The following is an 18,264-nucleotide window of genomic DNA, read 5'->3' as shown; positions in this document are numbered from 1 at the left end:
AACAAATTTAAAGTTGAGGGAACAATCCCAGTGCTACGAAGATAATGTCACGGGAGGAGCCGTTATCCATGCACGATCCCTTGAAACGGAGTATTGGATCAGTGGTGTGATTCAGGCATTTATGCTCGGCTTCGGGTAAAACTGCATCGGTGAAAATAATGGCAGGTGTGCCTATATTTTGCTTGAATAGTTATTATTGCATAAGAGTTATAGCACCCCCTAATTTATCGATCAGTTTTGAAAGCATCTTCCCTGACAGTACAGTCTTTGGGGCAAGTGATTTTCAGCAGTAACCTCAGCTGCCCAAGTAAAAGCCTGTCTGCTCTTTTAACGTACAGATAACATTTTCGAATACACTAACTTGCAGATTTCCTCAACAGGGGCAAAATGACCTTTTGAGCAAGACCATGCTTAGTTGTGGAAACTGTCTCTAACCTTAATTCCTGCCCTCTCCTGCTCCCCACACCCCACACACACCTCCACACCCTGCCACACATACACATCAACAGAAATCCTCCTCCACTTTTTCAAATGCCCAGTAGGGGGGTGACACAGAGAACTGCCCGGCTAACGTGGGATCAGTATCGACTGAGTATCGACTCACCAGCGGAGCTGCTTATTTATGAGCCACCGCGCTCATCAGACTGGGATTGCCGCTGTTAACGGACGGTATTGTTTCTGCTGACTGTCCCCCCACCATCTTAAGGGAGAAAGAGCTTCTGTCTTGAAAACTAACTCACCAGATAGTTCTGGGAAACCTGCACGTACCAGCTCTTCATACAGATGCTTGACCGGAGTGGCCTGTGTCACATCAGGGTCCCATGCAGCCAGATGAGCAGAGCCTTGTGGCCGTGTTCACGGAAACTTCCCTTTCCTGTGCCACATACATAGTCAGAGGCGAAACCCCACATGCTGATGTCCCTTTTTATTGTGATCTTAGTTCTCACTGAATTTTCTGTATGACTGTCGTTGTAACTCATTCCTCTTCTGATGGCTGTTATATAAAAAGCCCAGTGGATGAAAGCCCTTCCAGTTCCCCTCACTGGAACTTCTTTAGGGTGACCAGAGTTTGGATTCCCTCCAGCACTTACCTTGCACCTACTGTGCTTGACACACCAAAAGAGCAGATAAGACATGAAGCAGCTGAGTCCCTGCCCAACAGTAAGGAACAATCTGAGATGCAGAGCTCTCCTTCAACGTTCAGTTGGCACTGCTATGCACCACCATTTCTCACACTCAAAGTGCATATTTCAATGGGGGATCCTGTTACAATGGCGAGTCTCATGCAGTCTGCCTGGGGCTAGGATCTGCACTTCAAATGAGCACCCAGATGCTGGTGTTGCTCTCTGTTAACCACATTATGAGCAGCAAACATGTACCATCATGCTACTCCAGCTTCTGATGGAAGTATGCATCCCCTGGGCCAGGATTATTCACTGGATACCTAACCCCTGAGAGATGTTGGAGGGAAGTGCTGAGATGTGTCTCTCGCAACAGGAGTTCACAGTTAAAAACACAAAACAGGCTCCTAGTTCTAGCCAGTGTGTGTGGGAACAGGCAGATACCACAAAAGGAGGGCCTAAGCTCTGGGGAGGAAGCTTGCTTGATAGACTGTTAAAGAAGTAGGTGTTTCAGGGAAAGGGAACTGTACCCATAAAGAACATACTCCTAGGTGAATCCTGTTCCTTTCCTGATCTTGCCCTTGCCAAACTAATTCTTCAGTACCACCATCAACGCGTCTCTCCTTTGCTTAAAAGCCCACAAACTCCTTAGTGCCAGTACCATTACGCTGGATTGTATTTGGATTGTGAATGTTGCTGTTACCATGCCAACTAGATTATAAATTCCACCAAATGTGCACCTTGGCTTATAGAGCGGTTGCATCCCTCACCTGGTAGAGCTAAACGCATTCTAGACACTCCACGTTGTTTGACTAAAACACTTTAAATCCCCTTTATCCTGCTGGCAGTTACTCTGAAGATACAGTGTATTTTCAGATCATTTCTTTAGGTCAGGAGAGATTTCCAGAAGGCAACTAAATTTTCCTGAAAACTTCACAGAATGTCATATGCCTAATTACTGACAAAGGAGAAAGCTTAACAGTAAAAAAGAAATCTTTTCAGAAACTATAGTCAATATTCAACATTTTCAATGCATTATCTTCCATAATGTAGCCATAGAATTAGCAACAGAAAGTGCCATGATTTACTTTTATTTGATGTAAATAGCATGTATTCATGGGCTGTGGTTTTGCCATCTACAGTCCCAGCAATCAGTAACGCAAATCAACCCCTGAGCATGGGACTTGTTCACATCTCATAATATCCATGTAAGGAAAGTGCTCTGAATAGAATGTTTTGCCAAGAAAAGTGTCTCCTTCCTTGTTTTTAAAGCTAATTAGCTGATTAATGCCAAACACACTTTATTTCCTAAGTTTTGGTCAAATCATAAAAAAGCAAAGCTAATGACTCCAGCTGACCTGACCTCACTAATTTTGACAGCTGGAGTCTGGCTGAATTGATTCCATGGCTTGGGATCTTCTACTCGAGAGAGCCCTGCGTCTGTCTCCCACATTTCTCATGGGACAGCTGGTCTCACCCAAGTCTGCATCCTACAAGAACTCTATACCCAGATGTGGCTTGGATTCCTCCTGGAGTAGAAGCCCTAAACAGTGAGCCTTTTGTTAGAGAATGAACCTTTTCACCCCAAGACAATCTCAAGGAACACTACGAGAGGTTGGTTTCCCAGGGACAAGCCAACTGTTAAGTCCTTGTTTCCTTAATGCCTATTCAGTTGGGAACCTTCATTTCCTTAAAAGGGTAAATGCCAACTTTTCAATATGGCTCAATAAAAAGTAATTATCCTTTGCAAACTTCAGTTTATTGCAGAGTCCATGAATGTTCATGGTTTGCAAAGTTCTCAATCATCTTTGTGGTCCTAAGCTAACTGTCCCAATTCCTGGGCCCTTGTAGTCTGCTTGTTGTGAGCACCAACCACTTACTTGGAAGATCTGCCACCAGGAAGAACTGCTGCTCCTTCCTGTCTGCATTATCTAGGCCACGCTCACCTGACCACTGCTCCTCAATCGCTCTGATCTGGTCATCTGTAAAGTTCTATGAACGGGCCAGCTTCTGCCACTCATTGGCCTTTAGCTGATGGTAAGCCAGGTTCCAGAGAAGACTGCAAATATGTCTGGTCTCCAAACTGATCTTGCTTGAATGTCAAAGTAAAGCTGGTTGATGGGTCCCTGATGCTCTCACCATGCTCCTAAATTAAAGGTAACTACGTTAGACGATTCCAGACATTTTCTGCTTATCGCCTTATTTCATGGTATGTACACAGTTGTCCAGATGTACCAGGTACGATGGTCCCCAAGACTTACGTTTTCAGTATTATCTGTACCTGGATCACTTTCCGTCACTCAGGATGGAGACAGATGTCTGAAATGAAAAGCTTGAGTACTAGCTGTCTGACAAAGGAAATGTGAGGGGGTTTGCCATGTCGTATGCTTCTATCCCAGCTTGCTGATGTTTATTTACTCGCCCAACAGAAGACAGAGGGGGTGCCTTAGCTAAGGAAATGTCACAACAATAAATTCATCTTTGAAGTCCTTACTTTCAGCCAATATCCCCTGTTCTTCTTGTGCGTGTTTGATTTTCTCATATCAGAGATTCAGAGGGGCGCCTGGGTGGCTCAGTCATTGAGCGTCTGCCTTCGGCTCGGGTCATGGTCCCAGGGTCCTGGGATCGAGCCCCGCGTCGGGCTCCCTGCTCCGCGGGAAGCCTGCTTCTCCCTCTCCCACTCCCCCTGCTTGTGTTCCCTCTCTCGCTGTGTCTCTCTCTGTCAAATAAATAAATAAAATCTTTAAAAAAAAAAAAAAGATTCAGAGAGGCCCAGATTGGATATACTCTTAGAAAGACCCCAAAGCTGATGCCTCCACTCATCCTGCTCTCTGGTGTGAGGAGAGCAAAGTAGAAGCCTAACTCTGGGGACCGAAAGAATGGAGAGGACAGGGGTCGATAGAATTTTGTTTTAAGTCACTGCAGCCAGGCTTAGTCCAAATGCCCTGTGCCTGGACTGATAATCTTGTTTTCTCAGTTTTCCAAGGTTCCTTTTGTCCCTTCTGCAGAATGCAGCCAAAGAAACTGGAGAAAAATCTCAAAGTGAAAGCAGGTGTCATGGTTTCCTAGAGCTGCACCTGCTGTACGTGCTGTCAGGCCTCCAGATCACCGTCCTTCGGGAGGCTGCAGATCAGTTAAGGACACACAGGACACACAGCCCAAGAAGGTTGGGACTTACTATCTACTCTCCTTTTTCATATATGGCAACTCCTATTTTTGTCTTTCACTTAATTAAAAATGAATCTTAAAGATAATCTGAACAGCAAGACAGGAGTCCATGCTGGGGCAGGAAGTGGACTAAAATGATACGGGCACCTGGTTGCCAAAACCTGAGAAGAACGTGGTGGGGCTTGCACCTCCGCCCCCATCACAGAGCAGTCTTTGTCTTTCATAGCATCTGCAGTCTCCTCGGAAGGTCTCCAACATCCTGGGAAGCATGCCCAAGGAGACGGGCCAGTATTTTCTCTAGTATCTGGACCTTGTGAAAAGAAGTTGGACTAGGAATGGGAGATATAAATTACCCGTAATTGTTTCAGAGGTTGTAAAAGGCAGGCAGGGTCTACCCTGTCCCAACCTTAGCTTTACTCCCGCAGTGCCTAACTCCCAGGGAGTCCTGAAAGAGGAAAGGCTGAGGGTGAGGGATCCCACAAACTTGGGAGCCGTGGCCACTTCACTTTTTCCTTTTCTCTTCATTCCCTCTCCTGAAACAATGAGGATTCCAACAAGAACAAAACCTGAAACACCACAAGATAGAGGGAAGAACTGCAAAATGCATTAGCCTTTGCACCACAGCATTTTTATTTCTTTGAGAAACACACATGCTCTGCATTCCAGGATTGGGCTGGGTGGTCCTTCAGGCTTCCAGAGGAAAGGGTCATGGATTTGGAAAGCCCAGGTCTTTTTCAGCAGTTCAGAGAAGCATTAATAGTTTGTCTGCCAAAGCACTTATCATATGCCAAAACTGGTGGAAATTAAAATAGCATAAGCCAGATTTTAGGAAGCTTCCCATTTGCCTCTGAACCACTGGATTTAATGATGGATATAAGAGAGGATATTTCAATCCTCTCTTTAATGTTCTTTATTAGGAATCATTTTATATTAGGCCAGGATATAAATTTGTTAAATAAAGAGAATTTGAAATCATAATAAATGCATTTGGTTAAAAAAAAGATATAATTGTTTAATGAACAAAGTGAACTTAAAGTAAGTAATAAATAGGGGCGCCTGGGTGGCACAGTCGGTTAAGCGGCCAACTCTTGGTTTCAACTCAGGTGGTGATCTCAGGGTTCTGGGATTGAGTTGCCCTCAGCTCAGAGTCGGCTTGAGTTTCTCTCTTCCTATCCCTGTGCCCCTACCCTCTGCATGCTCTCTCTCTAAAATAAATGAATAAATCTTTGAAATAAAATAAGTAATAAATATATTTGGTTAAAAACATTTAAGAATATATATTAAAAAACAAGCCTTCCTCCCACTCCAGATGTCGGTCCCCAGTGGTCACCAAGGTTAACAACTCTCATTTCTGAGGGTCTCCTTCATACATTTATATATTGTATAGGATTCCCAAAGTTCATCTAACTCTCACATCTCAAAGATTTGTTAGGAAAAGGGGCTTATTCATTTGGTGGAAAAGTAATTTATTCTCCTCTAGGAAAAAGAATCTAAAAATGCTAGCAGACATTAAAAATAGAACCAATGAATATTTCTATTTTCAAAGAAAACGTGAAAACAGTCACTTAAAAAGCAAGAGAAAATGTGGAAGTTGGGGAGGTTACCTTCAATCAAATACGGTGATGATCTAAGAAAATGAGAATGAAGCTAAGGCCAAGAAGAAGAGAATGAAGGAGCAGGAGGAACAAAAATCAACTAGGAGGAGGAGAGAGAACTTTAATGGTCATAAAAATGTTGTTTTGTTTTACAGACAAGAAACGTTTGAGGAGGATGGTATGGACTTCAAATGACATATATGTCATATCATCCAGATATATATATATATCAGGACTGCAGAGCCAATTAAATAGGATTGTGAGCAAGAAGGAGGCAAATCAATGCATTTTGCCTTAAAGGATTTAAGGGAAATTTCTCAGGATTGGCAAATAAGACCACAAACCAGGCCTGAGGCTCCTCAGGGGTAAACACCTGAGGGTTAGGACCTGAATTCTGGCACCAACCTACTGGACTAGGGGGGCCATTCAGCCTAGGATGGCAACAACCCAAAGTAGAAACTGAGCGTGGTGCCCAGTAATGCAAATCCTGCCTGAGGGCTTAGATTTCGATGTTGGAGGGAAGGGCATTCTGTTGTGAAGCTGTATGCGTGGCAGCTATCAGAGGAAGTAATGATGAAAGAAGGCAGAGAGAATGTCTTGGCAAGTTTTCTGTGTTCTCAAGATGAATAAGGTTTTTGTGACTATCACAGGATACTTGAGTAGCAGCCAGCACAACGGTGTGTTGAAAACAGCAAAGCCATGAACATAAACTTCTTTATCACTCATTAGAATGATGAGAACTTTGGTTTGTCCTGAGGGTTCTAGAGGGGAGGGGGATGGGATGGGTTAGCCCGGTGATGGGTATTAAGGAGGGCACGTTCTGCGTGGAGCACTGGGTGTTATACGCAAACAATGAATCATGGAACACTACATCAAGAACTGTTGATGTAATGTATGGTGATGAACATAACATAAAAAAAAAAAAAAAAAAGAATGATGAGAACTTTGGGTTTGAGAACTTCCAGAAGGTACCAGAGCCAGACTCCATGACAGACGGCACAACCTGGGAGCCAGCTATGCGGGGCCAGTTAGAGCCAACACGGGCCAGCCTGCTTAGCCCAATGAGCTCTACACACCTCAGTTCTGACTCCTGAAGCTGGCAAAGGAGACGGAGGGAGGAAGCAGCAGCTGTTCATTACATGAATGGAGCAGCACAGGCCAAAAGGACAGTTATAATTTGACCAGGACCCTGCCCATTAGAGCAGAAAAAAGAACTACACAAACCCCACACTGCCCATAAGAAGATGGTGGTTGCAGAAGAGCTCACTGCTGAGCTGGAACCATGCTTCCTTACCTCTTTCCAGGCATAGTATCTCTCTGCTTTAATGATCATGTCCACAACAAGGCTGTGGTTGCTCCTGGAGGCCACGGCCATGGCAGTCTTCCCTTGCTAAAAAGTAAAAATGAAAGTGTCAGGCAGTATGGCCTAGTGTTCAGGAGCTCCAGGTTTGGAACAAGGGGACCTGCATTCAAATCCTGATCCCTACTGCTTCCTTGCACTTGGGAACTTGGGCCAGTCCTTAGCTCCTCTAGGTCTCAAAGACTACCCCATGGTGTAGTGGTGAGGTGTAAATGTGATCATTCATATCAAGCCCGTAGGACTGTGCATGGCACATGGTAATTATTCAAGAGGTGCTAGGTATTGGTAGTGTCAGGTGCTGTGTCAACAGGGCAGGGGAAAAGATTTGGGCTTAGGAACTGACCATCAACAGATGATATTTTACACATGCTCTATCAGTGAGAATCCAAACATTTCTCCAAGACCCCTGGGCGGGGGTCTCCCTGGCTCACTGCACTGGGGAGTCCTCGGCAAATAAATAATATGATCACACATTTTTCTACTCAGGGCTGACTCTACCTGTAGCTGAGACTTTAGTCAGTGTGCCATACTTCCTTCCCCCAATAGCCTTTTCCTTCTTCTATGGGAAAAGACCTCCCGATTTTAGCTAGGCACTTGGCCACTCCAAACATTTCCTAGCCTCCCTTGCACTTAGATATGTGACCTAAGTTTTGGTATATAAATGGAAGTGGCACATGCAATTTCTGGGAAGTAATTTTAAAGACAGGAAGGTGTTATTCTCCTTCCTTTCCTCCTCCTCCTGAGTGGAATGCTAGCATGATGGCAGGAGCTTCAACAGCCATCTTAGACCAAGAAGTTGCAGCCATGTGTTGTGGAGAGTAGATAATAAGACAGAAGATGCTGGTTCTCATTGAGAATAGTAATATCCATGACAACACTTCTAACTCGTACAGAATTCAGCTCACTAGACTCCTACCTAGAATTTTTTTTCTATTATACTGCCTCTAACCAAGGGTGAGGAATAAGAAACTTAACCAAACGGAATGAGCAATAAAGGATATTCTGGACATAATTTTGGGCATGAGTGGCCTGGGATCCCCTCTGGTATCTTATACAAATTACAAAAGGTGCACCTTTGTCAAGATCGATATAGCTCAAAGCTACAGCACACAGTTTTACAAGTAATGTGCCCTAGGTTTTAGGCAGTGTACAATCTGCACATCTATACATTTCTTTTCCTGAGCAAAAGACGGTGTTTTTCATCTATTTTTTAAATGGCACGTTAAAAATTTGCTCAGGGATCCTGAAGGTAATCAAAATGAATGTCAGAAATAATCCCACAAAAAGTTCTTAGCAACCCATGTCCCTATGCTTAGGGATCTAGCAATTTATCCCAGTAATTCTCTCACATGGCTGAGCAAGTACAACTCCCACCAACCCAAATGATCTGGCTGTTAGTGGAGGTGCTAAGACCCAGGTGGGCCAGAAGGTTAGGGCTGACAGTTACCAGGTTCTAGTCAAAAGAGACAGTAATGAATTAGGAAGAACTGTGCTCTGCAGGCAGTTAGCAAGTCCTTCATTGCAGGCGGCCTGAATTCTGGCTTAGGAAGCCATCTGTGTAACCGTGATTAGCAGCATTCAGCTTCAGCCAGTGTTCTCAAGTTCCTAGGAAAACCTTCCCAGGGAGTGTGCCATGGAGTGGAAACCCAAATAATCCTGCCGCTGATGGGGGGAAGCCCTCCAGGAGCTTGGTGACACCTCTGACTGAGAGAACAGGTTTCTGGGAAAGTCATATTCACACCAAACCCTGGCTCCTTTTTCCCAGCCCATTCTGATTCACTCTTACAGCCATTTATCCTTGGTAAAAATGGTGGGAGTGAGTAGAAAAGGTAGTTTTTATTACTTAACTAATTAGGTGTTGGGGGCCAATCATGTGCCAGGCCCAGAGAAGAAAGGGAGGAGGAGAAGGGAAAAATGGGAAAATCAAATTGTGAGTCAAGTTACAGCACTGACGGCATTTGCCAGGACATCCAGTCCACTAGCACTGGGGGCCCAGCATGAATTCCCTTCCCAATGCTACAGGCTCTTCACCTACAAGACTGCCCCAGAGGGGTTAAGTATTAATGAGAAAGTGGAATCAAGTAGGAAGAGAAAGCATGGGAAAATATGAATGTGAACTATTAATACTAACGCCAAATATTAAGGGCCAGTAACAAGCCACAATGGCGGAAGTGGTGTAATTCCACCCATGTGACAGAGTTATGGGTGGTTGCGTTTTCCTTCCTTATGCTTCTCTGTGTTTTCCAGATTGTCCACAGTGGGCTTGTACTACTTTTTATGATAACTTAAAAAATTGACCTCTAGAGAAAAGTAAAATAACACATCAATCCTTCAAGTCCCACAAATGTAAAATGTGAGATTCTGAAAGAGTATGGAGGGCGAACCTTGCTTGCACTAGGAATTAAGGATGTGCTGAGCTGATGAAGAGTGTGGGTGAAGACAAGAAAGGGAAAAACTGCAAGTTGTAGAAATAGTTAGCTCTGCTCACAGCTGTGGTAAAGCGCTGGACAACCAACAAGCAGCCTTGGCTTTGAAGCCTGGCTCTGCGTCTTACTGTGCATGTGACCCTTGATATCATTGAAATCTCTTGGAAACTGGGATAATTTTGCCCACCCCACAGAACAGATGTGAGGAATGAAATAAGGTGCACGTGGGTGAGCACCTGACAGGACTGCCATACCTTGGTCTCCTGTGTTTACGCTTTTCAGTAAGCTGGAACCTAGCGGACGATGGCCCCGCAACCCTCCTGTGATGGAGCCCACCTTACTGCATCACTTAAAAAAAACAAAGTTGTCTTTCTTTAAAAACAAGTCTACACAATGCCCAAAAGGTGGAAGCAACCCAACGTCTGTCCACAGATGCAAGGATAAACAAAATGTGGTCTATACACAGTGGAATATCATTCGTCCTTAAAAAGGAAGGATATTCTGACACACACTACAACACGGATAAACCTTGAGGACATTATGCTACATGAAATAAGGCAGTCACAAAATGACAAACACAGTATGATTCTATTTATATGAGGTACCCAGAATAGTCAAATTCGTGGAAACAGAAAATAAAGTGGTGGTTGCCAGGGACTGGGAAAGGAGGAGGAAATGGGTAGTTGCTCTTCAGAGTTTCAGTTTGCCAAGAGGAAAAAGTTCTGGAGATTGGTTGCGTAACAGTGTTAACAGACTTAACATTACTGAACTGTACACTTAAAAATGGTTAAGATGAGGGACGCCTGGGTGGCTCAGTTGGTTAGGCATCTGCCTTCGGCTCGGGTCATGGTTGGGGTCCTGGGATCGAGTCCCATATTGGGCTCCTTGCTCGGCGGGGAGCCTGCTTCTCCCTCTGCCTGCCTCTCTCCCTGCTTGTGCTCTGTCTCTCTCTGACAAATAAATAAATAAAATCTTTAAAAAAATGGTTAAGATGATAAATTTTATGTTATATTGATTTTACAATTAAAGAATTTTTAAGTAAGAGCAAGTTTAGACATGTGTATGTTTGTTCATTGCAGCTCTTTTTATAACAGCCAAAGCTTAGGAACAATTCAAATGCCCATCGGCTGGGAACTAAACAAATTATGATATGTCCATGCCACAGTCTATTGTGCAGCTATATAAAGAAGAATGAAGAAACTCTCCTTGTACTAATATGGAAGTTTCCACTTTATATACTTAAAGGAGAAAAGCTAAATGCAGGACAATATGGAGAAGTACATCACCACAATGTAAAAAGGATGGAGGAATATGGTAAGAGTATAATATATTTATGTTTGCTTGTTTATGCATAAAGAAACTGGAAAGAACTAAGAAACTGATGACAATAGATCCATGTGGCAAGAGTAGTGTGGGAACCAGACAACTAGGGTCAGGAGTGGGTGGGACATTTTTATTGTAAAACCTTTACTGATTATGTTTTTTAATTTTTGGACCACATGAATCTATCATCTTTCCCAAATTAATAAATAATTTTAATTTTTAAGAAATACATATTTTATTATTCAGAGTAAAATATCTTACCTACATACCTCAATCGAAATCAGGATGTTTTACTGATTGCCAGGACAAAAGGTTTCTCCAATGTGTGTCCATCTCCCACAAGGGGTATACTAAGGCTTACAGCCAACAGGAGGTTCTTCACAACCATCTCTGTTGAACACAGTGAAGGCCATGCACTTACCTTATCAACAATCTTCAGGTCACAGCCTGCCTTCAGCAAGGTTTCCACCAGTTCCACATTGCCAAGATCAGCAGCAACATGCAAAGGAGTCTGCTGCCTCTGCCACGAGAAATTTCAAAAATGTAATCTAAACACATTAAGGAGGGGAAAAAAACTTACATAATGAAAAGACACAGGGAATGCAGAGGTGTCCTATATGGGCATAAGGGAAAATAGATTAAGATCACATTTTTATTTTATTTACTTTTTAAAATATTCTATCTATTCATTTGAGGGAGAGAGAGAGAGCACGAGCAGGGGGGAGGTACAGAGGGAGAAGCAGGCTCCCCACTGAGCAGGGAGCCAAACCCAGGGCTCGATCCTAGGACTCTGAGATCATAACCTGAGCCGAAGGCAGACGCTTAACGACTGAGCCACCCAGGCGCCCCAAGATCATACTGTTACATAGGTACAGGGGACATTCACTGCAGTGTTATTTTTAACAGTGAAAAACTGAAAGGAAGTTGCATGTTTCACTAGGAGACTCATTTGATAAATTATGGTATATCCAAATGCTGGATTAGTAAGCAACAATTAAAAATGATTTTTAAAAGATTTCAATATGAGATACTAGAATAGTAAAGTTCATAGAGACAGAAAGTAGAGTTGTGATTACCAGGAACTGTGGGGAGGGAGAATGGGGAGTTAGTGTTTAATGAATACAGAGTTTCAGTTTGGGAAGATGGAAAAGTTCTGGAGATGGATGGTGGCCATAGTTGTTCAACAATGTGAATGTAGTTAATGCCAACGAACTGTACATTTAAAAATGGTGAAATTTCTTTCTGGGTTAATCATTTTCTTACCAAGAGGATAACAGTGTTTTAAAGAAGTATACAAAATCACAAGAAAGTCACCCACTTTAACCTTTCATTGAAAGGATATGCTAATGTGCAGATATTTCTAAGATATTAGTACTGAAAGGAACGCTTTTTATGGTCTAGGCCAACCCTTGAACCAGAGAGAGGAAGCAACTTCCCCAGAGTCACACAGCTGGGCAATAGCATCAGTACTCTTCCAACCAGAGCACAGGGCCAACCTGCTTGGGGCATTAGCATAATTAATATCAGAAAGCATTTATTAAAGACTCACTTTTGGGTGGCAATGTGCCCCTCTGGGGGCTCATCGACAACATCACACTTAAATGACAAACTATCAAAGGTCTATATCAACATGGAACAGAGATACAAGTGTCATACATCAAATACCAATAACATTTCATTGCGACGATACTGCTCTAAGTCTAAAAGGCAGGAAATGAACCAAAATATTAACAAGAGTTGTCTTTCTTTGGGGGGGAATTACAAACAAATATAAGTTTTTACCTTATTTACGTTTTCTTATTGTTATACATTGAGTGTATTCCCAATATAACAGAAAATTGAAATGATAAAGTCTAATTCTGTAACGGGGGGGGGGGGCGCAGACTAATAAACCCTCCTTCTCTGGAGTGAATCTAGCCAATTCTGGTGAAACCAAAATCCTATGTGAGTTCTGTGTATGGAACAAAGATTCTCCTCATTTGGAAATATTTGGGGCACTAACAGACTCGGACACATAAGTATATATAATAACAAAAAGGTCCTCCCCTGCCTCCCCCAAACATTTGGGATAGTGGAACACAGGGAGGAAGGTCCGTGGGGGAAGGAAGGGACGGAAGTGTAGATAAGTGTCCATTCTGCTCCCACACAAAGGAACTCCTAGGTTGGAGATGGAAGAGACTGGAGAGACCTGAGGCAGTGCTCTGGGTTCCCCAGATTCGGAAGCTGAGGGCCACCCAGCGGGTTAGGACAGGCATGCACACTGGATCTGGCCGTTCCCTCCCCTCAGGGCGCAGGCTGAGGCTTCTGTAGGGAGAGGCAGAAAGGCAAGAGGTGTCCAGAGTTCTCATCTGTCGCCAGGGTTCCAGAAGGGCTCCACCCCCCAGGGGTTTCTCTTCCTACTCCCTACAGCTCTTGGGAGAGGCAGCTCAGCCCCAGAGTTGACCCTGATTCACACAGTGCCCACTCCCATCCTCTTAATCTTCCACCTCAGCATTTGCATTTCCAGCCAGTGATGGATTCCTTTACGGGGCATGTGATTCTGCTCCACTGGATTGAATGGTGATTTTTATTATTATTATTATTCAAAGAGGTCTCTTTTGCCTTTGGGTAAAAGGAAGACACATTTACAGTCTCTAATATAGAAACAAAGCTTCCTCCTTGTGGCAAAGGGCTACCACCAGCCAATTATATTTCATACTGAGGGAGTGGCTTTTGATTTAAAGAGCCTTTGGCGATTTACCTCTGAGCTACTGTTTATCTATCAGGGGTGCTGGGACTGTTAAGTGCAAACAGGTTTAAGAATGCACTAGCTGAACCCCAGCTGTGTGTTTGAAAAAGTATGCGTGTGCAAGTGAGAGTGGGGGTCACAGAAGAAAAGGGATAAAGAAAATATGTATATTCCACCTGGAAATTTTTAGGGTACCTTGAACTTGCTCAAAACTACCCCTAACCACACAATGCATCGAATCATAAGAAAACAGACTCTCCGGGTTCTGATATACCTGGCTTACCTGATTTAAGATGTCAGTGTTGTGCTGTGCACTTAATAAGCTGTTCACAACTGAGATATGGTTGTTGATAACAGCTAAATGAAGAGGGGAGTCCTTTGGCTGCAGAAAGAAAGAGAAAGAAAATTTCAAATCCAAAAGATTCTGGCTTCATCATTCAGACCAAAAAGCAATTCATTTTGACAGAGATGTCCTGATAATCTCCTAGTACTGGAACTGCCCAGCACAGCAGCAGGTCAGTAGTAGCAAGTGTTCAGCATCATTTCCATCCCAAGGTTGTGCTCTCCCCCTTCATTTGTTCTAGAACTATATGCTGAACACCTACTATGGGCCAGGCTCTTTTCAGGAGGTTAAGGATTCAGTGGTAAACAGGGCCCATTCTCAGGAATCTTTCAATCCAGTGGGGTAAGAAAATATTAATTGAAAAAAAAATCACAAAATATACAAATTGTGAAAAGTGTTTTTGGAGGAAAAGGAGAGTGGCAGGAGAGCATGTGTGGGATGGGCAGACGGCTAACCTTTCTGAAGATGAAAAAAAAAGCCTTCCTGAAGAACTGACACTTTCACTTAGATAAGAATGATAAGAAATATGAAATAGGCTTAACTGCAGGACTTCTCAGTGCCTTCTAAGACATAATTTATGGTGGGAATAGCTACAAGGCGGAAAAAGCATGCACATTCAGCATTTCCTGAACTGATGTGATTTAGAGCTCTTTCTCCCCATAGCACTCTGTGGGACTAATGCCCCACTCACCCAGGGACACCATTCTCATGTGTAGCCCTCCCATGTAGATAGAGTATACAGCCGCAGGATGTTCACCAAACCCCTCCAGCCCACTCCCCTTTCCTCCTCATTTGCGGTTAAGCTGCTTGTCCTACAGCCTCACCCTCACTCACCTGGAATGTCCCAGCCCCTCTCAGCCATCCCCACAGGCAGGCTTCTTTCCCAGCCCCACCAGGTGGTCATGACCACCTCTAGGACCCCACACTTAGCTCCTGCTGCTTCACCACCACCCAGTGGCCGCTGGCACATGGAGGCCCTAGAGAAAGGTCTCCAGGGGTACTGAAGGCAGCCGAAAAGAAAAAAAGGTGGGGAGAAAGAGGTTAGGTGTGAGAGTGAGCTGAGGGGCAGTCAGGGTGGAGGGAAGGCAGTGGGTGGCAAGGGGGGGGTGCACGTGTGAAAGAGCAGGGCGCTCAGAAGATCCAGGGAGGCCATGCACAGAAGGCGAGCTGAGAGCCAAGGCAGGTATGTGCGAGGGCAGGTGATGGGGACAGAGGGCAGGGTTGCTCAGGGGAAAGAGATATCAATAATAAGCACCAGGTAGGCACATGGAACATATTTTTATAATTCTAGTTAATGCATACTCACTTCCCCAACAGTTTATACTCTGTTTTAAACTCTGGGCTAATAGTTTTCATTCACAATAACCTTAGCAGTTAGATCTTCTATTCCCCACTTTATATACGAGGCAAAGGGCCGTTCCATAACTTCCACAAGGCCTTGGAGCCAGAAAGTGGCAGAGACAGGATTCGAACCCCTATCCGACAACCTGACTCTAACACTGGCACCAGGCTCCTTCCCAGGAAACCTACTGGGAAAGAAACCTATGGAAGAGAGACGTACTGAGTGTGCAAGAGCCACACCAGGACACAGAGGAAGAGGAGAAGAGGGGGTGGTAGGACTCCACAGCTGCATAGGTCAGGCTGCCACAGGCATGAACAAGGATATGGACATGCTGGGACTGGTTGGGGCAGGGTGGGAGGAAGGCTTTCTGTGCAGGCCTCTTCTACTAAGGAAGAATGTTCTCTCTTGAGGCACCAAGCATGAAAAAAGAGAAAGCATCTGTTGGCCCAGGGAAGTGGGCAATGTTCTTCCTGCCGGAGCCACCGGCCTTGCTGGGACCCAACTGCCTCCCCACCCCGCCCAAGAAACAGGAAGCATCCTTGGATAGACCAGGTGAGTTCAGAGCAAATTCCCTAACGTTGTTCTCCAAAAACTACCAGATGTGATCAAATCACATCCCTTCTCTCCAGTTCATATAATAAATAGTAATGGCTAAGCAAGATCAGAAGAAATAACATTCTCACAGGAGAAATGAAAATAGGGTAAAAAATAGAGGAATGTTTTCCATCTAATTTCAGCACAGAGGTCCTTTGTTAATGCTACCAAAGCCAACTCAAACTTCAGAAAACCTAAATCAGTAAAAAGAATTGACTTTCAAAAAAAAAAAAAAAAAACAAGATCACTCGGTAAAGAGGGGGAACATGATCATTCTCCTTTCCATTTATAGCAGTGTCCTTTTTTTCCCAGACTGATAGATTTAATACAAGAATAAAAGCGTCTCTAGACACCTGAGAAAGTTTTATTGCAGCAAATATCAATATTTAAAACACAAAGAATTCATTTTGTTCCGGAACTTCAATGACTTTCTAAAATTCATCCCTTGGATTTTATTTCTCAAAATTAAGACTCAGTCTCCAAAAGAAGTCAGTCAGCTTTCCCAGAAAGAGTTCCTCTTTTGTGAACATCTCATCCCCCCAAAGTATCTGCAAGGAGCATCTCCCCCACAGCCAGCCTCACGGCCCCAGGATCAAAGTCCATGTTACTAGAATAGACTCACTTCTGCGTTCTGGTGCAGATCAACATTGTCACTGAGAAGAGAGCTGACAAGGGATGTATGGCCATTCTGGGTTGCCATCTGCAAAGCACTGATGTTGAGCTGCAAGACACAGGTGGAAAGGGCAAGGAGGACCCCCATTACAATCCAGCATGCTTTCTGGTATTCATCACGTGGTAATTAATTAATACAATGAAACAGAACAACAATTTAAGAAATAAAATCCAATGTGTTTTTGATTATTTTGAGGGCCTCTTTTTTATTTCCCCTAAGTGTTTCCCATAGGAGAGTCCCAGGTAACACATGCCTCAGGCAAATATGAGCTAAATCCCTGTTTCCCTTCTCTAAGAAGTACAAAGTGGACAAGGGCCAAGTCTTCTCTCCATACACCCTGCAAAACCCCCCCTTGAACCAAAACGGCTGACTTGGTATTGGTCCCAGGAAATGCCTCAACAACCCCCTGCCCCTTGGCCGGCTTACCTGCAGCTCTCCCTTCTGCCAGGTCTGGTTTCAAAGCTTAGCATGACTGCTATCTTTGTGCAGTGTTCCCTGATGGCCCCTTACCCAGCTTCAGTGCCTCTCCTTCCCTGTTCTGTGTGCTCAAGTCTCTTCACTTCGTGTCCACACTAGATGGCAAAATTGCTCTTGATTATCCTGCCAACCTCCAAAAGGTTTTAGCGTGGTGCCTTGCACTAATGTAAGGTCACTGGATAGTTGCTGATTGATTAATTGTAAGATTGCTATGAGGTGTTTCTAGGTCCACCAAACAAGGTTCTATAGGATGTAACATTTTCCCAAAAATGGCTGCATAAGTAACTGCCATCTCATGTGCCTGTCTGCAATGTGAGCCTTCCACTCCCCCAACACGAGGTCTACCCTTGCATCTGGGTGGACCCTGTGAGTGCTCGGACCAATCAACAGAGTACGGCAGAAGGGACTGTGTGTCAGTGGCAGGTGTAGCCGCTAACCGGCCGGGCAGCTTCTGCTTCCTGCCTATTAAAAACCAGCTGCCAGTCTGGGAGAAGAGAGACCACACGTCAGTGCTGTTCCACAGCCCGAGCTGAGCTCCCAGCTGACAGCTGCCACCAACTGCGGGGCACGGGAGCGAGCCACCGGCGACGTCCAGCTCACTTAAGTCAAATGCCCAAAGCCCTGGCTGACACCTGACTGTGACTACATAACACACCCAAAGTAAGAATCTCTCTGCGCAGCCCAAGCCCCCAAGCCGTGAGCGGTAGATAATAGCGTACTGTCGGCTCAAGCCACTGCACTTCCGGTAGTTTCTTATGAAGCAACAGATAAGATGCTCCTAAGAACAGTACACACACTGACCACCTGGACTCTAGCTTGAGCTGCTACTAACTGTGTCTATGGCCCTGAATAAGTGACCTCTCAAGTACAGGCCTCTTTGTCTTCATCCGTACAAAAGGACATAACTACCTGTATTAGTTTTTATTGCTGCTAATAACAAATTGCCACAAACTCAGTGGCTTAAACAATACAAATGTATTATGTTACAATTCTGGAAGTCCGAAGTGTGAAATCGGTCTCACTGGGCTAAAATTAAGGCCTTTCTGGAGGCCCTCAGGAAAATCCACTTCTTTTTTTCCAGTTTGTGGAAGCTGCCCACACTCATGGCCCCTCC

The 18,264-nt window shown here is 44.3% G+C and overlaps 1 protein-coding gene across 1 annotated transcript in view; it reads right to left on the bottom strand.

The window, feature by feature from the left end:
• Positions 1 to 18,264, bottom strand: part of ANKDD1B (ankyrin repeat and death domain containing 1B) — a 66,052-nt gene that overhangs the window by 397 nt on the left and 47,391 nt on the right. Inside the window, 8 exon segments of the mRNA XM_027604413.1 lie at positions 741 to 807; positions 810 to 874; positions 3,068 to 3,207; positions 3,209 to 3,267; positions 7,179 to 7,274; positions 11,415 to 11,513; positions 14,005 to 14,103; positions 16,623 to 16,721. Of these exon segments, the coding sequence (XP_027460214.1) occupies positions 741 to 807; positions 810 to 874; positions 3,068 to 3,207; positions 3,209 to 3,267; positions 7,179 to 7,274; positions 11,415 to 11,513; positions 14,005 to 14,103; positions 16,623 to 16,721 (724 nt within the window).

This window comes from Zalophus californianus, chromosome 5, assembly GCF_009762305.2.
Source record: "Zalophus californianus isolate mZalCal1 chromosome 5, mZalCal1.pri.v2, whole genome shotgun sequence".
Taxonomy (NCBI): Eukaryota; Metazoa; Chordata; class Mammalia; order Carnivora; family Otariidae; genus Zalophus; species Zalophus californianus.
Note: the sequence above shows the minus strand (reverse complement) of the source record. Positions and strands in the feature narration are given on the sequence as shown.